Source organism: Cyanistes caeruleus, chromosome 4 (assembly GCF_971803275.1).
Source record: "Cyanistes caeruleus chromosome 4, bCyaCae1.hap1.1, whole genome shotgun sequence".
Lineage (NCBI taxonomy): Eukaryota > Metazoa > Chordata > Aves > Passeriformes > Paridae > Cyanistes > Cyanistes caeruleus.
The window spans coordinates 31563845-31586297 of NC_141704.1; the positions used below are offsets into that span (position 1 = coordinate 31563845).

Below are 22453 nucleotides of genomic sequence, written 5' to 3' on the forward strand. Positions count from 1 at the left end.
CTGATTTTTTCTGACTGGGGCCCACACTGTGGGAAGCATGGATTGAAGGAGAAAAAGATGTAAAGACATAGCAGAAGACAGAAACTGGCTACCAAGCTCTTTCTTTTCCCCGTGAGCTGAGCCTGCACTCCTGGGTGTCTGGCTGTCCCTGCTCAGGGGAGTGCTGCAAGGGCAGCTGAACAGTTCCTGTGTGGTCTGGCAGGCAGCTCAGGTCCCGAGGCTGAGCCAGGCATGGACAGCTTGGGACCAGCATTCCAGGCTTAAAGAGGAAACATGAGGATGTAGGATTTCAGGGGACAATCTTTGTCGTAGAGGTGATGGCAGTACCAGTGGCTGAGAGCACGGCTGCAGGTGTTTTGGCTGGTTGTGTCTGCCCACCCTTCCTCTGCTCTCTAACCTGGCTAGGAGGTGTCTGTTCACCTGAGGCCCTGTGACAGTCCTTTTCCACAGCTGGGTGCCCTGCACTGCAGTTCTGATGCCTGCCAGGCCTTCACGTCTTCTCACATTGCCTTTGTGTGACCTTAACTCTTGCTTCCTCATAAAGTGGTTCTGTTCCCACGATCCTCAGCTGCTGCAGCTTGTTCTGCTTCCCAGCTCAAGGCTTTTGGCTTCTGTCCCAGCACACCCCACCCCATGCCACCCCTTCCCTTCCCTTCTCTTACCTTCTCTCAAGTGACCCGTGAGATATCTTTCCATTACCCAGCTAGCTCCCAGAACCCTAATCCCTCCACAAGTCACCTCCTGCAACATCTCCTGACCTCAGGGAGGCATGTGTCCTTCTGGTGGGTCCCTCCTTCCCATTTCTCAAAATTGTTTGTGGAGAACACTGCCCAAAGGGCTGCGGTATGAGGGCTGTTTTGGTGGCTGTAGCTTAGCAATGCCATTCATGCAGAAGTTAAAAGTGTGGGGACAGACATTTTAGGAGAGCTTCCGGAATGAAGCCAAAGTGGAGAGAGAGACCTTCATCCCACCCACCCTTGGACAGCGCTGCTCCTCTAGCCTGCACACTCAGATGGGCCCATGCACAACTTCTCTCCAACAACCAGTGTGCAGGAGCAAGCACTCATCCAACTCCACAGCAGCACACACGCTCTCCAACTCTTGTCCAAGCATTCACATCCGCACTTAAACATCCTGCAATTGCATAAACACACTCCCTCATCTGTGTTTATGTATGCATACCCCTCTAGGTGTCCCTGTACCCATAGCCCCAGCAGATCAGTGCCCAGGACTGGCACCAGCCTCCCACCACCCCTGACTCCCCAGTCTCTGATCCTCTTCAGCCATCCCCATACATGTACAGTCTAGGGAACAAAGTTTTGCCTACTTTTCTGGCAAAACTACCTTTGTGCGCATGCAGACACATCATTTGTTGACCATCCTGAGCCAAAATACTCTACCACTTCCCAGAGGATAAATTGATTCCTAGTATTGCACAGACTCTTCACAAGCACAGCTCTCACTCACTGGAGATCCCCTGACCTTTGTCTGCTTCCTGCCCCCATCCTGAACTGAGAGACGTCTTCACCTCTTGTATCAGCCAAACATGACTCCATACAGAGACTGACTCAACTCAAAGACATTGTGTATTCTCAGGAGAGACAAATCCATAGCACCCCCCTCCCCTAAACATGTAGAATGGTTTTGCCCACCTGGCCTTCCAAGTCCAAAGGCTTTTTCTTTATTTACAGTAAAGCTTAAGGAGAAGAAAAGAAATGCAGCTCATGTTTCATTGCCTTCTTCTCTACCCTTGTTACACCTCCCACCAGGGCACAGAGGCACCAGGAGAACCCTGAGGAATGCAAGGTGCAGAAAAAAATGATTCCATTTTTTTTCTCTCAGGTAAGTCTTGACATCCTGCCCAGAGTCTGTAAGAGCTCTGAAAAGAAAGAGGAGGTTCTGAGCAGTCAGTGGTCTCCAGCCATGACCAAGACAGGCAGGAAATCTGTCCCCCAGACTTTTTGAAGAACTAGAGAGGGGCCAGCCATGCATGCAACTGGCTGGTTTGTCTTTGCTGCAGACATTTCTCCTTCCTGTTCATCTTTTAAGGTAAACCACTTCTCATAAGGAGGGTAGCCAAGGCACTAGGCTGCCTACATATGGCCTTTATGCCATCTGGGGACTTCCTTGAGGTGCCACCATGAGATGGCAGCCTATGCCCTCCAAAGCTGGGTCATCTAAGGGCAGGTCATGGCTCTAGGGCTGACCTTGCTCTCTCTGTACCCTCAGTGCCCATCACCTCTTCAGCTTTCCCTAAATGCAGTCTGCTCTTTACCTGGTGTTGCTTGGTTTGCTCCTGGTGGTGAATATGATGCTTATTCTTCAAAAGCCACTGGCCTATGGAACTGCGCAATGTTTATTCTGTTGGAAGAAGAACTCAAAACAACCGGCCCAGTTGTGCCAACTTTTACCAGTTCACCAGGAGTTCAGGTTTGACTTTGGGGTCATCAACCACTACCACGAGACTCCCAGGACAGAAGAACATGTGTAAAGGAGAGGGAAAATACATCAGTGATTTTGGGGAAATTAATATCATATGTATGTTTATTCTGGGAAAATCCATGAGCATGTATGTAAAATATAGTATATAAATGGGAGCTTTTTCTGTACTCAGCATGCATGATATTTGGAAGGGGATATTCACTCGTGCATCCAGCCAAATAAAGAATGCCTGCTTCTTAATGCTACATTAGTGTTAAGGAGGTTTTATTTTTACCAATTTCTGGTAACACTGGTACCACACAAACCTCAGGTGTCTCTTCCAAAGCCATGAACAATGCCTTGCTTCTTCCACAAGATCATGGAGCCCTATTAATCTTTAAGCATACTCTTGGACTTTATTATTCCCTTGTATCGATGTCTCCCATTGTCTTTGAAAGCAGAGAAGGTGAAGGGGATCCCATGTCCCGATGTCTCTTTCCCCTGCACCATCCTTTTCATCATAAATAACTGACATGCAACTTGTTGCTCTTTTCGCATCCCGCAGGCTCCTCAGGGAGCGGTTTTTGCTCGTTGCTTTTTCCTTCTCCGCTGCTTAGAGGGCGCTCCTGCCTCTCATTTCCATTTTGGGTGATCTTGCTGATCTCACCCTCTTCCCTTTCGTCATCAATCTTCTCTGGGGGGCACGCTGGCACCTCCTGGCTCTGGACTCGGCGGGACGGCCTGAAGATGGCCCTGCGGAAGCCCTGCTTGAAGCGGTAGGAGAGGAAGCCATAGATGATGGGATTGGCGCAGCTGTTGGCATACGGCAGCACCACCACGAGGAAGTAGACTCCAAAGAGGGACGGCTCCTCTGGCAGCGGGCAGACAACATTGATTATGTTGAGGACGTAGAAGGGAAGCCAGCAGAGGACGAAGACAGCCACCACAGTCACCACCATGCGGGTCACTCTGCGCTCTGAAAGCTTGTGCTTGGAGGACAGAGCCCTCACCCGCCTGCCAGAGGAGCGAACCTTCACAACAATCAGGAGATAGCAGAGGCAAATCACCAAGAGTGGTCCAAAGAAGCCCAGGGTAGCAGTGTAGACAATGAAGCCAGCTCTCCACACCGAGGCAGGCTCTGGCCACTGGATGTGGCATGTACTCATCCCTAAAGGGACATCTGAGAAGACAACCACGGGCAGCACCACTATGGAAGACAGCACCCACATGGTTACACTCACAGCCTTGGCCACCCTTGCTGTCCTCCATTTGGAAGACTTCCCTGGGTGGACCACAGCCAGGTAGCGGTCAACGCTCATCACCGTCAGGCAGAAGATGCTGGTGAACTGGTTGATGGCATCCACGGCCATCACCAGGCGGCACATGAAAGAACCAAATGGCCAGTAGGACAGGGCGTTCTGCGCAGCCAGGAAGGGCAGGCCCAGCATGAAGAGCTCGTCGGCCAGGGCCAGGTTCAAGATGTACACGTTGGTCACCGACTCGCTCACGGAGTGCCGCAGGACCACATAAATGACCAGGGAATTCCCAGCCAGCCCCACCACACAGACAATGAGGTAGACCACAGGGATGAGGACACCGCTGACAACTACACCAGGGCTGTCGGTGGAGGAGCTGTTGGGGGTAGTGAAGCCTGCCCAGCTACTGGAGGCATTCCCCTCCTCCAACACTGCCGGCGTGGGGAGGCTAAAAGCAGAAGTGTCCATAGCAGAGGCAGGGAAGAGGGCAGGGGGCAGTGTCCTTGCAGGATCAGTTAGCAATCTGGAGCTGAGGGGAGGAGAAAAAAACATTGATACTGGGGACATGACAGCTGAACAAGCCACAGGTAAAATCACCACATTAACTGTGTCTTAGGTATGGGCAGGCACGGGAAATCAAGGGGAGTTTGTGGATGCTAGCAGATGCTGGAAGATCTAGGACAATATCAAACTCATCTAGTCCTGCAAGGCACAGTGGACATGGGGGGACAAACAGGGACATGGCTCAATGTGGGCCTCTCCTCTAGTGAAAGATCCTCTGGGGAAAGAATAACAGACTAGCATAAGGACAGGGAAAGTTTTCATTATCTGCTAAGAATCCCATGCTGAGGACATGGTCACCAGGGGCCTGGTTCTCATTTATGAGTGGCAGGTGCTTTACAAACAAAAGAGGGAAAAGCATCCAGTGATAAAGTGCCTTTCCAGCTCTGACTTTCCTATTCTCTGAGTATTTAGTCTCCTGCTTGCTGAAGCTCTTTTTGGACTGGCCAGGTTATTGTTTTCCTTCTCCCCTCAGGAGAAGGAAAAGCACGTTCAGTCCAAGCAGAGAGGCTTAGCTCAGCACCTGCCTTCCTTAGCTGAGGAGCCCAATTGCTCGTCATGTCAGGGTTTGGCATGGAAACAGCGCTCGGCTCACTCAGAGACAGCCTTGAGCAAACAAGCTCTCCATTCACCACCAGCTCGCTGCTGACACTGGGTGAGGAGCTGCAGGGAGGGAAGGGACAGTTAAGGGAAGGACGTGCCTTTTGTCAGGGCTCCATGTGTGAAATACAGAGCCCAGCAAGTACTGTGGACCAGAGACACCCTGGAAAGCCTAATGCAGGGGAGATTTGTGTTTCTTTCAGGATTACTCCATATCTGGAAAAATTTTCTGGAAGTGTGGACTGACAGGGTCATCCCCTTGAATTAGGTCCTTGGAAGGGAAGATGATTTGGTGGAAGTGAATGGGGACCTTTTTCACACCTCAAAAAAATCTCTTTGGGCTCTGAAATTCCTTTTCTATTGAAATTAAAACTGAGGATGCCAAAGGAAAGGACTCCCAACCTTAACTATTTTCGGGAGGCCAGAGACACTCCAGAGACTTTTCTCATGGATGTGATTTTCTGTAGCATCACAACTTTCTTCACTGATGTCTAATATTACAGTGTTTGGGGGTTTTTTGTTTGGTTGGGTTTTTGCTATTTGTTTGTTTGTTTGATTGTTTGTTTGTTTTGTAGGTGCCATTCCAAGTTCTGGAAACCCTAGGGGAGACCTGAGCTTTACATGGACTCATTGGACATCACACAGGTGAGCCAAACAGACGCCACAAATATATATCAAATTTTATGCTGAAGGAATCTCATCTCATAAGCCCCATAAAAACAGTTGAACAACTACCTCTTAAGGCCATTCCTACAGGCTATTGTATAAATGTTTCCTGCTTTAGAGCATCTCAGCTTTGACAGACTGGTATTGCTTAGATTTTCCTAATTTTCAGGTGCCTTGGGCTGTGACACACTGTCCTGACAGAAGCCCATCTCATGGGGTCCTGCAGCACTGGGTGGTCCCATACACCACAAGTGGTTGCAATGAATAGGCAGAGTAGGAAGTGACTTGAAATTCTAAGTTCAAGGATGCTTCCTCTGATATTTTTTTCCAATTCTGTTCTAGTGACACAAATAACTTGTAGGAGAAAAGAGGAGGACATTGGCCACTCTAGGGATGAAGATCCCTACAAAAGGTGGCAGAAGCCAGAACAGTATGTTCATAAAAGGATGATCCTCTATAAGATGAAGACATAGATAGGAATCCATTTGGATGTTCCTCCTGCATACAAAGGAATTTAAAGAAGAAAAAAGGCAAACATTTGGAGCCTTACAAATACCAAATATGGATGGAGATACTCCTGGTAGAGCTGGAAAGCATTTGGAGAAGTGTCTGGGGTCCAGACCTCAAAGCCAGTTGCTCAGACTGTTGTTTAGCAATACAGTAAATCCAGCTTCAGGGTAGCTTCAGAAGCCTTATCAAAAATGCTAAAGAGTGCAACTAAAAGCATGGATTTGCTATAAACTGATTTTCCTGCTCAGGCAGCTGCAGGGGAGAAACTTGATCTCTAAGCAGGCGGGGTCTATTGCTGCCATTCTAACTTTGCCAAGTGCCATGTAGCAGCTCAAATGCCATGTCGCACATTTTGGCTAGTTTGGCAGAAAAAGCAGTGGGCACCAGTGCTCCATCTAGTTCGGATCGACTCTCCTGGTTGCTCTGGCAGCACATGCATAGGTAGGAGCTGGTGAGGATCCCTGGCCTCAGACTGACAGTGTGTTGGCATCCACTTGGATCTGTTCCTGATGCGGACAGCACCTGTTGCAAGAGGCTTGGGATCCTCTAACAGGTGCTGCCAGAATATGCCTGGTTCATGCAGCTGGAGAGCAGGAAGAAGACAGAGAGATAGGAAGAGATGGGAAATTGGCATTACTTCTTTCCTTAGGGGAAAAACCATAAATATATATATATATTTATATATATTTCTGCATTGAATGAGAGGAGGAGGTGGATGCTGAAAGCTGAGCCTAGTCCTGGTAACAAACCGTGGATAGCAGCTGGGAGGGACAACACAGCCAAATAACCTGCACCACCCCGTCTTGGCCCCCTCCCCTCCTGTCCCCGCTGTTTTCCCGCGGCCCTGCTCCAGCTCAGGACTCTCCCGTCTCACCTCGGGCTTGAGCTCTCTCGTAAGGATCAGGCTGGACTGGCAGAGCTGGAGGGTCGGCAGCGGGGGGTGGCCGGCAGGTTTTCTTCTCTGGAACTGCAGACTTAACTTCTGCATGGACTCATGCCCGCGGGAGACATCTGGCATGAGCGGGCAGAGCCGCCGGGTACTTACATGTCGTCGGGATGTACATTTTCCTCCGCGTCCCCGGGAGAATCCGTGTCATGCTTTTCCCCTTCCCCTTTCCTAAACGCTCCCGCAGGGAGCGAGCCCCGCCGAGCGCTGCCGGCGGTGCGAGTCCTGCTTGCCGGACTTGCCCATCGCCCCCGCCGTGCCTGGCGTGGGAAGGGGCCCGGGGGAGGGCGGGGGGATGCTCGGCCCCTCAGCCCCACGCCCGCGGGTCCCTCCCCCGCGCAGCCCCCGCCATCGGCGGGGCTCGGGATGCGGAGCGCCGGTACCGGGGGACGGGAGCCGGCAGCCAATGGGCGCCACGCACGGAAACACCGGCAGGAGAAGGAGGGGATGGAGGGGATGGACGGCAGGGCAGGAGAACAAAGATGAGCGGGGGGAGATACCGGCTCGGAGAATAGAAGCGGGAGAGGGAGGCGCAAGGAGATGGGCAGAGGGATAAGGGGAAAGCAGAAGAGGGGAGGATGAAGGAATGAGGAGTGAGGTAAAAGAAGCTGAAGACAGCGGAGGGAAGAGGAAGAAGGGAGGGATGCAGAGAGCAGCTATGTGGTGAGAGAGTGGCTTGCAGGAGGGGGCGACTTGGGTCGGCTCTCCTAGCCTGGGTCTAAAATCCAAACCTACTTGGGCAACTTTATGTGCAGCCGGTGCTGCTGAAAGGAGAGCCGATGAAGGCATTACAGGACTTCAAAGCTGTCAGGCCTCTTTAGGCTAGAACTTGGCCACAATGCTGTCTGGAGACACAGAAGAGAGAGGAGTCCTCATTGGGGAAGGATTGGCATGGGTAGCACCCAGAGGTTTTCTTCACCAGGGCAGGCATCTGGAGCACCCTGCAAGAGCCCCCAAGCTCCTTTGTTAGAGGAAACAGAGCCATGTAACTGCACAGCTCCACACAGCCCTGCTAACCCTTGCAGGACTTGTTAGCATAAGCACAATCATAGGATCATAAATTCCAGGTCTCCAGGTCACTTCCTCAGTGCTCTGAGTTGTGTCCCATTCTACAGTGGGGGGCTATGCAAACTGCTTAAATTGTGTTGGGATGAGAGCTCAGCCTGTGCACCTCCACAGGTAGGTAGATACATGAATTTTGTTTCACACATATCTTATGCATTGCTGTACTTGATAGGGGATGGGGCAGACTGAAAAAGTAAAAGCCAAGGCTTGAAAACTGGAGAGAAGTAATAAATCACTGGGAATATATTGCGTTGAGTCATGCTTAAGATGCTTAAGAGAGGTCAGACCCCATTTTCAAGTACTTCGTGTCCCTTGCCTTTTCACAGGGATATGCCCATACCACAGGTTTCATTTTTACTCTTCTGGAGTTACACTGACATCATTTACATTACCTTTGGATGGGCCTGGGCAATTCATCCAGCAGCCCACGTGCAGTGCAGATATTTGCAGAACACCCTGCCACAGGGTGCCTGCCAGGGTTGCTGTGAACTTTTTCAGTAGGTAATGTGTCAGATCACTGAATTAATTGCCTTATTCATACCTGACCATGAACTGAAATTGCAGAAATTTCCCTGGCAGCAGGGTACCTCGGGAGCTTCACTGTGTCTGGTTGTACCTGGCATCACCAATGCACCTCCTCATTGCGGGAAGCAGCCTTGGAAGCTCAGAAGTGTTGCTGCATCTGGGAGCAGTAATCTGGCTCAACTCCATCGTTTCTCTGTGCCCTCCTAGGACTGCAGGATTTTGCAGTGCCAATCATCACACCCTGAGCCCTCCTCTCTCCTGCAAGTAGTGGCAGTAGCAGCCACCCTGTAACACTTACGCTCAAGTCCCTGCAGTGCATCAGGAGCACAGGTGCTCACAGCTGCCAGATCCATAGTACCGCTGGGACCGCTCTCCTCAGCTTAATTTTAGTGTCTTGGAGGCAATTTGTCTGGACTGGTGACTCATTCCTCCCTCTTTAATTTTTTTTCCCTGCCCTCCCCCTTCCTATTCTCACTCTGCCTGTGTCTGATAATGTGAGAGTGCCAGAGCTTAGAAGGATTAATGCACCAATGTTTTGGTGAAAAGATGTCCCCAGCAACCTGCGGGGGCAGTCCCCACAGAAAGAAGTCTGCGTTCAGGTGTCCCCTCCCAAAACCTGCATCCCATCCATCTGTGTGGCACAGAGGGGAGACAACTTTTCAGCTGAGAACTTAGAAGCTTGGAGGATGAACCAGGCCTGGTGTCATCAAACTACAGCAACTGGGGCTCACCAGGCTTCGTGTGGTGCTGCCTGGTTGTCGCTGCTGAAGGAGGGGCAGAGCAGGGAGGGCCCTCCAGCCCAGCTGTCCCACTGCTCACAGCCGCAGGGCTGTGTCCCCCTGAGGTGCAACACATCACTGACACCACAAGAATGTACAGTTTATTGGGTCTCATTGTCTACATTGTAACCCCAGGGGCCCGCAAGGAAGGGAAGGGGCAGGCGGGCGGGTGAGGCGGGAGCAGGGACGTTGTGTGAACAGACAAACCGGTGCTACAGACCCACAGCAGTCTTTCAAGTTCGCAGAAGTAAAAAGCAATGACCGCCCCAATCAGCTCCAGGCTGCTGGACCCATCACTCTCCTGTGTGCTGGGGAGCTGCTGGCATCAGGATGAGTCTGGGATCTATAGCCAAAAACATGACAGACCTCATAATACCAGCTCAACTATTTTCCTGCTCTCCCTCCCTCTGCCCTGGTGATGGTGGGTGTATGAAAAGACAGGGTCCAAACTAGCAGGCTCTCACTTTTCTCTTTCATCATTGTGGTGGGTTTAGCTCTGACCAGCTTTGACTCTTGTCCTGAAACATCCCTCCTCCCTCTGCTGCTTTGCACAGAAGTGGAGGCAGGTAGAGACAATATGAGGAGTAAAGGAGTCAGGAGAAGCTGCCACTGGCCAAGGAACATCACAGAAAACCCTTCAGGTGAGCTTGGTAAGAGGTAGGGCCACTGGCAATTGCCATGAATAAGGAGCAGCGTTTTCTTTTCCTATTTTTTTTTCTATAGGCAAAGGCTGTGGCTTCACAGGTCTCAGAGCAGGTCATCCCCAGAGCAGCCTGCATGTAGTTCCCTCTGTGACAGAAGCTGACAGTTCTTCTCTGTGAGGGCACATGTGGAAAATCCTAGGCTGCCCTACATCAAGAGATGGGAACAAACCCACAGTGAAGCAGAAAGGAGGGGGAAGTTGATCCTGGGTGCATCATCCCATGTCCTGTCCTTTCCCTAAGCAGGAATGGCTGTCTCCCTCTCTCTCTTTGAAGGTGACAGCATTCCACAGCCTCACCAGGAACAGAGTGGCCCACTCTGGGCCAGGAAAGCACCACTGATGCCACTCCTGGGGATCCCTGTCAGACTTACATGCTTAGAGGAGGCTGCATGCCCGTTTCTTTGTCCGGGTGGGCTGTGGGCACAGCACTGCTCGGATGGCCTCGTCAAACACCGTCTTGAGCCCGCGCTGCGTCAAAGCCGAGCACTCGAGGTATTTCACAGAGTCTGTGGGGAGGAAGGGAGGTGGGGGCAGGCAGTGGGGATACCCAGGTTTCTGCTCCTTATGCTAGAAAGCACAGCACCTGGCTCTTGCCCAAGCTGAATAAACACATCTCAGGTGATCAAAGACATTACACATTGTCAGGACACATTTCACTCACTCAGACAGTCTTGACTTCAGGGCAAAGCTTGCCAGATGCACTAGACCTGGGTTTGTCTATTGGCCACCCATGTAGCCAGAACAGAGCCATTGTGTGTCTGACCATGTCATCCTGGCCAGACACTCTCTCTCTGCTGAACTCCTTCTAGTTGTGTTTCTCATTCTCTCTCGTTCTGTGTGGCACATCTGAGAAGAGCTGGATGGTGGGTTGAGACACCCATACCTGGGATTGCACGTATAAGCCCCAGCAGACACAGGCAGGGACAGGAAACTGCAGTTACAACTCTTTCTGAGAGAGGTTAAAAGCCTCTCCTCTGCCTCTCTCCGGATATGGAGGAGTGGCCTCTGCCCACAGTGCGGCTGTGGTTTGCACAGAAAAAATATTGTCCCAGACAGGATAAGCAGAGTAAAGCGGGGGGAGAGTGTGAAAATGTGTAGCTGTGTGTGTATGTGGAAGATGGTGGCCAGAGAGAGGCAGAAAACTGAGGGCTGAGGCGTTGAGTCTTCCTCAAGAAGCAGATCTCCTTCCTGAGTCTCCTGAAGTGCATTTTGTCCCATGACCCTGGATGTGTCTCCTTGTGTCCCTCAGAGATACCACTGTGAGATACTGCTATAAAAACCTCATTAAATTGAGGTGAAGCCCTTTTCTTCTGCCTTTCTCCTTTCAGTAGGTCCAAGATGATTCCCAAGCACGTACCTATTTCCTTGGCCAGAGCAAGACCCTGAGGATACGTTATGGGGGATAGCTTCTTCTCCTTCAGCTTCTCAATGGTGTCCTTGTCATCACGGAGATCCAGCTTTGTGCCCACGAGGATGATGGGAGTGCTTGGGCAGTGGTGCCTCACCTCAGGGAACCACTAACAATGGAGAAAAATGCCAAAGATGTGAGGTCACACATGTGGGCATGCACATGGAAAAACAAAGAGGCACTCCTGAAAAAAATGTCAGCAAAGTAGCAAACAACCTGTCCTTTCTCACATCCATTGTTGGGCACTACAGCTTGGCCCAGGCCAGCTCCTGTTGCTGGGTCCTCAGGCAAAATCCCTGACAGGGAGCTCAAATTTTGTTCCACAAAAGCACAAGCTGCCCTCTTCTTTTGACCCTCCTCCCACCCAGGAAAGAACCTTAATGTGGCAGGAGGGACATACTCTTGTTCTCCTATTCACCAATCTCTCCCTTCTTCCCTCCCTTCCCATCTAAAAGCTGTGGGTACCTGCTTCTTATACCCAATGGACCAGTCTGTGTCTGTGTGTCTGTGCTTTGACAGTCTTGGCTTAAAGATGCCATCAGAATACATGTCTGTGACCTGACAGCACAACAGCCCAGCAGGATGAACGCTAGCCCATCAGTAGAGTTGGCCCCCTTTGAAATGAACCAGAAAAGGCATCTGAAGGAGGTTTCTGACTAACAGAAAAGAGATATGACATCTTGAAACTAGATGTCCCAGAGGTAGTCTCCACCCACAGTCACTGTTCTTGCAAGACCACCACCAACACCACCCCTCCTCCCCTGGTGGACCAGGATACGGCCTCACCTTAGCACGGACATTCTCGTAAGATGCTGGGCTGACAAGGGAGAAGCAGATCAGGAAGACATCCTGTAGGCATACAACCATGGTGCAGAGTTAGGATGGGAGCATGGGATGGCATAATGAAGCAGGAAGGAGAGGGGAAGGGAGGGGAGGGAAGGTCTGCAGCAGAGTTGTGTTTGGGAAAGCTCTCTCTACAATATAAAAGTCCTGACTGCTGCTTCTTTCCTCTAGTGGAGAGAAGGATGTCTGCTCCCCTGAGTCACTGTAACCATAGCCACCGTTATCAGAGGAGCCAAACGGTCAGCTCTGAGGATGGGGTTTTTGTGGTTGGCACACTCATCCTCATGGGAAACGGCCTGACAGCTTCCTGCTCATTTCTCATGGAACACCAGAGAGCTTTCAGGCCAAAGCAATTCTGCCTACAGTTGAGACAGACTTAGTTTCAGCCTAAAAAGTATACACACAGGACTCAGAGGAGGCAGTATTTTTAGCTCTCCAGGTAAGCGACTCTTCTGGGCATGGTAGAATTCAGACTTCCTTTAAAACCAGAGCAAACCAAACCAAACCAAAACCATACAAGCTCATCAAGGTTATATTTATTTCATCCAGATTCACCTAGCTGGAGCAGTGGTGCCACACCCAGCCTATCCATTTCCATATTTCTGTAACCATCAGAGACAAAAACCTTGGAGAAACATTCCTCCACCTATTGAGGTATGTCCCAGAGTGTATGCAAGCATGTTGTTGAGAAAGAGACCTGCTTGCACTGACTGCAGGCAAAAACACTTTATACCAGGTGTCTGATTTTTTAGGTGTCTGAACCCAGCCCAAACAAACAATTTCTAATCAATTCCTAACCCCTCTGATTGCAATGGCAAACTTCAGACTAATGTCTGATGCAGCAAGGTCTTTCCGAGCTTGCCAAAAGACTGCTTGAAACAACATTCTCCAGAGAAGGTGATCCCTAAACCCTGAAATCACTCTGTCAGTGTGGTGAAAAGCTGGTGAACACAGTATCTGAGGCACACATTTTTTCTGCTAGAGGCACCAGCAGATCAAACACATGCCCACAAATCACATATCTTTTAAAAGGCAGAAGTCAGAAGAGTGGGGTCACAGAAATGTGAAAAAAGCTCCTGCCTCAGCTCTTAAATTCCATTAACCACTTTAACTTTACAAAGGGAAGGTTTTTTACAGGGCCGTGTAAGGCATCTGCCCCACACAAAGTCAGTGTCATCTGGGCTCAAGAGTGTCTTTGAATGTCTCATTTTCTAGCTCAGTTATACCAGTTATGGGAGTTTAGATAAAGGCTCAGAAATACCTGAAGATATCTTTCAACTTTTGGGTTTCAAGTCAGTTGAATATCAACAGAGATATTCTCAGAAAAGGGCAGAGTCACTGTTTCATGGCTCATGCTGAGTTTTGCAGTGAGGGATGGAGATGTAGGGGAGGGAGGGAGGGAGGGAGGGAGGGAGGGAGGGAGGGAGGGAGGGAGGGAGGGAGGGAGGGAGGGAGGGAGGGAGGGAGGGAGGGAGGGAGGGAGGGAGGGAGGGAGGGAGGGAGGGAGGGAGGGAGGGAGGGAGGGAGGGAGGGGTATGGAGTGTGACCCACCGTCTGCGGGTAAGAGAGTGGCCTCAGCCTGTCGTAATCCTCTTGTCCAGCAGTATCCCACAGCCCCAGATTTACAGGCTTGCTGTCAACCATCACGTTGGCAGAATAGTTATCAAACCTGAAATTCAGAGACATAGGCCATGGCTCAGACAGGAGAAGAGGGAGCCCTTCCTGTGGTGTAGGTGGGGCTCACTAGGTGCACCCAGGAGCAAAAGGTGACGATTCCTCTTCTCAGCTCACCTGGGTGATGCTGGTTTCCTGTGAACCTCCACCTCATGGAATTCTCACTCATCAACCTCCTCCCCATCACCCAGCAGTCCTGGACAGGTGCCTGGCTGCAGCTACACCTTTGATACCTTGCATGCAGGTTCACAAACCGTTTTCTTTTCCCATTTTTCTCCCCAGTATCCTTCCCACAGCTGCATCTGCTCTAGAGCCAAGCCCTTGCCTTTCTCCTATGTTCCAAAACCTAGTTTTATTCTTAGCAGTGAAGAAGAATCTATGTCTCTGTAGTTTGCTGCACTCCTCAACAGCCCTGCTGGAACTGGGAACAATGTGTCCCATTACTCTTTGACAACCCAGCTTGAAATATTTTAGAACAACTGTCAGGATTGCATGGAGTAAAGTCTTGGTAGAAGAAAAAGGATAATAAGGCAACAGAAAAGTTCCTACCCTCGCCCTAGAAAATTTTATTTCCTTTCCCTTTTGGTACTTTTTTTCCCAGGTTAAGGGAGACCAGTGATAGGAAGGAGCCAACACAAAGGCCTTTTGAATGTGTTAATGGCATCTGCACGTTAGAAAGGACATGATTTAACAGTGGGCTTGGCAGTGCTAGGTAGTGGATGGATCTCAGAGGTCTTTTCCAACCAATTCTGTGATTCTGCTCCATGCAGAATCCATGACTGCTCCAATGACAGCAAGTGCTTTGGACAGGGAAGGAAGTGGGGTCCCATGTCCACCCACCTGCCTTCTCTGGGGTGTGGCCCAGTTGTTGTAGCCTAGTGCTTGTTTGTTTTGGCCAGCAGGATCCCCTCTGCTACTTGTACATTTAGCCAGCAGATAGACTTTGAGTCGGCTGGACTCTCCCAAATATCCCATTTATACCAGGGTTTTGTAAGGTTGCTTCATGTGGAAGGTGACAGATCCAAAGTTAGAGACACCTTCATTGGTTTTCCTCTGCTTGGCATGGAGATTGTGACCCATGGAGCCCACAACAAGGGGTCACTGTGCCCCCTCACATCCTGCTTTTCATGCCTCCCACCCACTCCAGGCCCTGTTCATGCATTACTCACACAGTGGGGATGTATTCTCCTGGGAAGGCATTGGTGGTATAGCTGATAAGGAGACAGGTTTTTCCCACAGCCCTGGAAGAGGAAGAAAACAATAGCAGGAATTCATGGCAGTGCAGGCAGTCTTGCTAGGATGAGATGGGGCAATCCTTCCACACCTCTAACCCAGCCCTATCCGGAGACCCCTGGAAGCAGAAACACATCCACAGGACCAGACAGTGCACAACCATGGGTTAGAAACCCGGCAGGAAGAAAGACAGGATGTTGCTCAGAAACGTTTGTTGCCTTTGAGCACAAAGGCTTGTTTTTATGGTCTAGTACAGAGATCACTCAGCTAAAACACATCCACTCCGAGGTGGAGGTGGGAACCCGTTTTGCAGTGCATGATGCAGAGTGCTGTGGGCTCACAGCTATGACAAAGCTGCCATGCCAGCTTCAGCACTCAAGTACAGCCACTCCTGCCTGCTCTTCAGGAGCTGTGGCCAGGGACTGGCAGCAGCTTCTCCTGACTTACCCAGTCTTTCCCATCTACAGTAAGCTGCAGCAACACTTGCACGGAGAGCTGTAAGGAGCCAGAAAGGTCCATGGCTGATGGAGGCTGCTGGTGGTGTTTCTGAGCTAGAAGCTTGTGCTTCCTCTCCCCTCAGCCTCCCCCACAGCCTGCTGCAGCAGGGTGGAGTGCAAGGTAGCTGCACAGTCCAGACTGGGCTGGAGCATTGTTGGGATAAGGAGCAATAAGGCTATCAGGTGGGGGAAGGAGGTGGTGTGGGCAGGCTGAAGCCTGAGGGAAAGAAGAGCAGAGAAATTGGAAGAAAATAAAGCAGCCAAGACAGGTGTTGGAGAGAAAATCTTTCCCCTGCTGGGATGCAGTTTCTCAGGTTTGTGTGGCCTGGCAAAGCTTGGAGATGTTTCAGTTACAGAACAGAGGAAATGGAGGTGTTGACAGCAACCTGCTTCAAGTAGCACAGCCCAGGAGGAGCGAGGGGTTTCCTGGGCAAAGGCTGGAATTCTGCTGCTGGGGATTATCAGACCATCTCAGCTGTACCTGCAGAGAACACTGCCACAGGGCTGCAGCTCTGCCCTTTTGTGTGCCCTTGACAGGCACCCTGGCCTCAAGGCACCTGCCTCTCTTGCTGGACTGTGGGGCAGCTGAGGAGGAAACTGAGCTTTTCAGCATGCTCTGACATTTGTTTCTTTCTCCTGTCACCCCCCACTCTTAGATCCTCCTCTCTCAATCCCTGCTCTTTCCCCAGGTGCCTTGTTTCCTTCTTATCACGGAGTTATTGAGGGAGGTGAAGCTCTGTAGGAAATGCCTCAGGAGATCCTTGGGCCTGCGAGTGGATCGGTCATGGAAGAGGGGGAGGTTCTGAATCGGTGTGGTTGAACAGAGAGCTGTGCAAACAGGTCAGAGAAGGGGTGAAGCTTACAGCAGCACAGAGATGAGGTTAGTTAGGCACCTGCAGGCTCCTGTGACTGAAGCCAGGGCATGTTAAGAGGTCAGTGATGTGTGCTGGAGGGGATATGGGGGGAGAAGAGCAGTGGGACAACACGTGAGCTGAGTGGTAGGAGAAGGTCCTGTGTTAGGGTTGAGCCAAGAGGGTGACATCGTTGGCATGGCTGGGAGGGAGCTGAGGGCTGGTGAACCAAGAGCTCAGAGCAATGGGGGCTGTGTTGCAAGATGGTGAGAGGTGTACAGAGTGTGCAGTGCACAGAGAAGCAAAGTAACAAGACAGAATACATTTAAGAGGAATTGAGGTCCTAGGGGTTGAGAGCAGGACTGTCAGCAATAGGCAAGGCTTTATAAAGCCTTACCTGTCAGTAACACAGGACATGTGGGGTTTACCATGATGTGAGGGGGCTGCTGCCTTGAGGGAAGGCTAAAGAGTTGGTGCTGTGTGTGAAGGGCAAACTGGGGGGTGGGGAACTGGGTAACAGATAAATACCCAGTGGAGTTGTTCATACAGCTCCAGCTTAGAGCCTTCAGGGGACCTTTCTTAGAGGTTACAGTTTTTCATTTGGGGCTCTGTTTTTCCTCTTCCCTGCTCCCCTGGCCCCTGAGAACATGTCTGACATGTACTGTTATGTGTGCAGACATCTTCTTTCCCAGGCGAGGTCTAAAGGAGGAAGTGACTGTGGGGAGCAGCAGCACTGCTCTAAATGTCTCTTCATCTGCTACCTTAGAGCTGCCCCAGATAAGTCTGGCCAGCTTCTAGGTAGAAAGGAATTAAGCTACTCCGTTCCAAGCACAGGCTCTCCTCCTTCCCTCCCTTGTATTTACTCATCACACAGGGCAAGAAGACGCTCTGTCCACTCTATCCTTCCTGCCCCAGGCAGTGATGACTGCTTAACCCATTGATGGCTTGGATCAGGCCATTTCCAGGCATCAGGGGACATGGGCAGAGAAGCCACCATGTTGTGAAGGCAAGGTTTGGTTAGCTCCCACTCCCAAAGTGTCCTATATTGTGCCTATCCCAGTGGAAAGTGCTTCTTCACCGTGTGCCACAGAGGCCCCTTGCCAGCAGTCCCCACCACACCCCAATACAAAGCTGACTAGCTGAGAAAAGCTGAACACAGAGACCCTGACAGACACCTGGCCAAGACCAGAGTGCCATGCCCTCTCCCAGTCGTTCCCAGTGAGCACACGGCTTTCAAGGAGCCTTCACCTGCAGGAGAGCACTTGCACCTCATGGGTTTTAAATCTAACTCCTGCCTCCAGGCTGAATTTGGCAGGAACACCATCACCTCCTGCACATGGGACAGAGCTGCTCTGCTTCCCGTGGATGCAGATGGGAATGCGGATGCACAATCACCATTTCCACGCAGATGCCCTGCGAAATGCCCACTTCTTGACGCTCTCCCAGAGGAAGATCCCTTGTCCCGGGGAGAGAGGAGCGAGCAGGTCTGCAGCAGCAAGCCTGCAGGAGGTCAGCAGCAAAGCGGGGAGGTTTCACCACGCACCCACCTTTCCCGTGGCCCTTGGCACAGCCTGTCCCGCCCCACACCCGCAGCAATCCCGCGGGGTACGTACCCATCTCCCACCACCACACACTTGATGGCTTGCATGGCTCTGGACCCGTGGCGGAGAACGGTGCCTGAGGCAAAGGGAAGTCAGGCCAAGGCGAACAGCAGGGAAGGATGGGCAAATGTGAGTATCAGAACAGCAGGTTGCAAGGAGGGAGGAAGTGGAAGAAGGAACTTCTTCACCCGGCGATCACCCTCGGGTCCCTCCGCCCCTCCACCGCAGCCACAGCTCTGTGGCAGAGGCCGCTGGCTGAAGGCGGAGCAGCCGTGACTTCTCGGCAGGGGTGATGACTGCTGTAATATTTCTTGTTCTCCCTTCGTGTTTCCCCACTCCCTTTCCACCTCATCCCAAGGAACGGTGGGGGGCACCAAACTGCTTTTTCAGGGGAGCTGAACAAGGGTTAGAAGTGGGGTGAGAATGTTTCTGAAGGGTGGGTTTTCTCCCCCCTCCTTTATCATCCAAGCTTTGAGGAGGTGTTGGGAAGGTAACCCGAAGTGGGAGTACTGGGGTGATGAGGGGTAATGAAGGTTTTTCAGGTCTTCCCGGTGCCCCTAAGTCTCAATGGTGAAATATCACAAGGAGCAATACTTCTCTTCAATACTTCAGCGAAGTCATGAAGCCTCTAGGGAGCAGCTGCGACCCAATGGCTGCTCTGTTCCTCCTCTCCTGTGTGGATAATGTGTTGCTGCACTTCCTTACCTGCCCAGACAACTGGTACATCCTTTTCTTCTTCAAAATGAACAACTCCAACTCTCTCAGGCAGTCCTCATTGTCCACAGAAAAGAAAAGACTTTTAGAGCTAAGCGTCAAGAAGAAGAAAGCAATCACCCTAAGAAAGAAGACACAAGAGCAGAATGATCCCGGGAAGCTCTATTCCTTTCTTTCCATTATTGAAATGAGGATCTGCCTCTTCCTTCCTTCCTTCTCCTCCCATGCAACATTAAGCCTTGAAAAGAGTGCATGTGTGCACATCTGCATGCTCCAGCCTGAACTCATGAGTGGATGGGCAGGAGATGGTTTTTACAGAAGATGGGATATGGTGGCACAGAATTAATTAAAATTTTCCAGGCTTTGCCAGCAGGCCGGTTGGAGCAAGAACAGTGGGTTTTCAGCTGGGATGTTCCTGAAGGAAGGAACTCTGAGTCAAGTGTTTCTCCAAAGGCTGATGACCTTTGTGCTGCTGCAGCCACAGGAGGCTGTTGGGACTGACCTGCTCTGGAGGAGAGCGCTCCCAGCTGTCACTCAGCACTGGCTACAGCCCAGAAACCTTCAACCGTGGAATGTCTCCAAGTCTGGCCACCGTTTCAGAAGCACAAAGTGACCAGCTGTATGAGGTGTTCCCTCTGTGGGTGGTAAGGAAAGGGGAGGAAGGAAATCCACTGACACCTCTGCAAGTGAGAGCAGGAATGGACACAGGAATACAGGTCAGAGAGGGACATGAGAGAGGGACAAAGGCTTTTACAGAGGGGAGCTGGAAAGGACAGGCAGACACAGAATATATGAACTCAGAAGTAGGTGTATCAGGCTCTAGAGAATGCTACTGGTGGAAATACAAAAACCATTCTAGGACCTGGTGGCAGGGATGAACAAGGACCACCAACCTGCTGAACACCTGAACACCAGTGTTTGCCTTTGTCCTGGTAGTCTGGCATATGGGCCTGTGGGACTGGCAGTGTGGAAGGGACTGGAGAAGACCAGTTTAATTGGTCAGGGAAGAGGGATTGTTGTGAAGAACCCACATAGAGGTGGGCCCCATGTCAAAGACACTGTAAATCTACATGTCCAGCAATGAGCTATGAAGTCCTGGCAAGAGCCCATTTCTGGGCAAATTACTCTTGGAAGATAATTCCCTGCAGCTGCAATGGACAGTCAGTTCTTGTCCAGTCAGAAGTCTGTGCTGTGAATCTATAAACATCCTTCCTTCACCAGTGCCTCTGTGGAGGGAAAACAGGGATCTACATAAAAGCTTTCAGGATGTTTCTTTCCATCACATTTAAATGGGATTAAATGGGATTATTTAATAATGGGACATTACACTCAAGTAATACATACAATAATCACTCTTAAGAACAACTGGCACCTGCTGCATTAAAAGCTTTCATTTGTACATGCTGCAGGAAAAGGAAGGAACCTGCAGCATAACCCTGGACTGAGCATACACAAATGTGTTGCTGCTGCTCTGATGTCCTCTCACACCACCAAGAGGTGCTCTTGACATGAGTTTCCTTTAGCATGTGCAGCAGGGCACACATCTGGGGTTTCTTGTTCCCACTGCTGAGTTTGAGGGAGGTGCTAATGGGAATTAATTGCTCAGTGAGACACTTTTGTTCTGGGAGGCTTTCAGGGTCCTGAGCTGGGTTACCTCAGAGCCACCCAGGTTTGCATGGCACCCCTGTGAGACTGCAGAGCAGGGATGAAATGCATGATGCTGCTTTTCCTCCACCAGGATCCAAAGCAGTGAGGACCACCTATTCCTCCCTCTCTTTCTGTGGTGTTCTGCCCCCTCAAGTATAATGGAAGTCAGTGTACTCTTTCAGAAGTGATGCTTGCACATCACAGCCCTGTACAGGAGGGCAGGAGCTGAGCAGGAGGCTTATCCTTCAGCACAGACAGAATAGCAGGGAGGGTTCTTTCATGGAGGCAGCACAGGGCTCATTTCTTGGCACACACAGGACATGGTCACAGCATGTCTTCTCATCACCCTGGATTTTTTGATGTGGCTTCTCTCTCAGGCAGTCCTAAGTGGCCACGAGAACTTTTCTCTGTGAATTGGGTGCCTACCAGGGTAAACATTAATTTGCTTCAGCCTGACTGGGCTGCAAACTGTCCCCACTTCCTATATTCCCCTTTTGCACCTTCCCACTTCCCCTTTGACACAGCTTCATACCATCTGTCTCCTGCTTTTAGTTCTTGCTTTGCTGCTTCTCTTTTCCAAAATTCCCACTCCTCCCCATTGCTGTTCCCCTCCCCTCTTCACTGCTGCAGTTTCTCAGAGTGCCTCAGGTGCTTGAAAAGCCTGTCCTGACTCAAGAGCTCAGCTCATAACTGAAGTGGGCAATGATGTTCTGCAGTCCTTCTTAGAGAGGCTGTGGAGTTGTTTCATTCAGGGTCTGTTTTCTGATGGGACTCTCTTCTCCAGCCTAAATTTGTTCTATCAAACAAAAGCTTAGAAAAAGAGTGAAGTTTCCAATCCAGCCTCACTGAAGACAAGTTACCTGCATTTACATCTGTCGTGGTTTTAAACTACTAACTAAGAAAATTATTTACTTCTTGCTGTGAGATATGGATTAGAATAAGAGCAAAACAGGCATACAACTTAAAAGGGAAAAAAAAGAAAGTTTATTGACAAACCACAATAATAAGAACACCAGAATAAACTTCCAGAAAAACCTTTCCATCTCTTATCCACCCACTATTCTCTTGTTCACATGACAACAGAGACAAAAACTCTGGAACTCTGATGGTTAAAACAGTCTCAATTCTTGCTAGTATGTTCACCAGTCTTTATAGAGAAACAGAAGTTTCTTCCTGTTAATTTATGGAGTTTCTCACAAGAAAACTATTTTTGTTATAGTTTTCTATTGCCCTAATGTTAGCTGCTCAGAGCTGCTATTATTAGAGTTCACTCCTCCCATTTTCACATCACTCTGAAGTAAGTATGGGCCATGTGTCTAGAGATAACATTTTTAAGGATAAGTTATTCAAAGGCAAAAAAAAGTCTTCTTCATCTGTTTCTGTGAGCTTCACCAGAAAACAGTTTTCTCATGGCCTCTCAGGGCTTCAAATCTCTCAACAGTTTTCTCATGGCCTCTCAAGGCTTTTAATCTCTTAGTACTTCACTATACTATAATTACTCTTTACTCAAATTTACACTTTGAACACTATTCCTCTCTAGATCTTATATCATGAATTAAAAGAGTTCTTTTTAGGACTTCATTGTCCATCTCCATAGTTTTAACAGGGAGATATTTCAGCTTAATTAAAGCATCTTCTTAATTCTCTACCTTTCCTGAAGCTTCTTTTCCTTCTTGTCACTGGTAGTTTATAAAGTCTCTTTTCATGTTGATCTCTCTCTCTCTCTCTCTCTCTCTGGATAAAAAGATTAATCCGCAAGTCTCATCTGGGTAATGAAAGAGTTAAAATCTTGCCCAGGCTTTTGTAGATGGTTTAGAGATCTCTGCCGAACAGGAGCTGGAGCCGTCTGCGATGGAAGGTTCCTCATGGCTGCTCTGGAGCGTGTGGTCGCTGTTCCAACCCGCTGCAAGTCCAGGGCTTCTCTCTTTCTTCACTGGGCAGTTTCTAGTGAAT

The 22453-nt window shown here is 50.1% G+C and overlaps 2 protein-coding genes across 3 annotated transcripts; both read right to left on the minus strand.

Annotated features, from left to right (window-relative positions):
• Window positions 1-2685: 2685 nt before the first annotated feature.
• On the minus strand, window positions 2686-7615 carry SSTR3 (somatostatin receptor 3). Of its 2 annotated transcripts, none has more exons than XM_086887400.1 (2): window positions 6889-7186; window positions 2686-4206 (listed from the first exon to the last, which is right to left on the minus strand). In XM_086887400.1, exon 2 carries the CDS (start codon window positions 4143-4145, stop codon window positions 2940-2942), a length of 1206 nt encoding a protein of 401 aa, XP_086743526.1. In that variant the 5' UTR covers window positions 4146-4206; window positions 6889-7186; the 3' UTR covers window positions 2686-2939. The 2 variants fall into 2 exon arrangements, with proteins under 2 accessions (XP_086743526.1, XP_086743525.1); XM_086887399.1 differs by having other exon boundaries at window positions 2812-4206; window positions 7060-7615.
• Window positions 7616-9408: 1793 nt separating this feature from the next.
• RAC2 (Rac family small GTPase 2) lies at window positions 9409-18307 on the minus strand. Its single transcript, XM_086887404.1, has 7 exons — window positions 18152-18307; window positions 15127-15198; window positions 13835-13952; window positions 12227-12289; window positions 11390-11549; window positions 10404-10538; window positions 9409-9672 (listed from the first exon to the last, which is right to left on the minus strand). Exons 1-6 carry the CDS (start codon window positions 18184-18186, stop codon window positions 10408-10410), a joined length of 579 nt encoding a protein of 192 aa, XP_086743530.1. The 5' UTR covers window positions 18187-18307; the 3' UTR covers window positions 9409-9672; window positions 10404-10407.
• Window positions 18308-22453: the final 4146 nt, after the last annotated feature.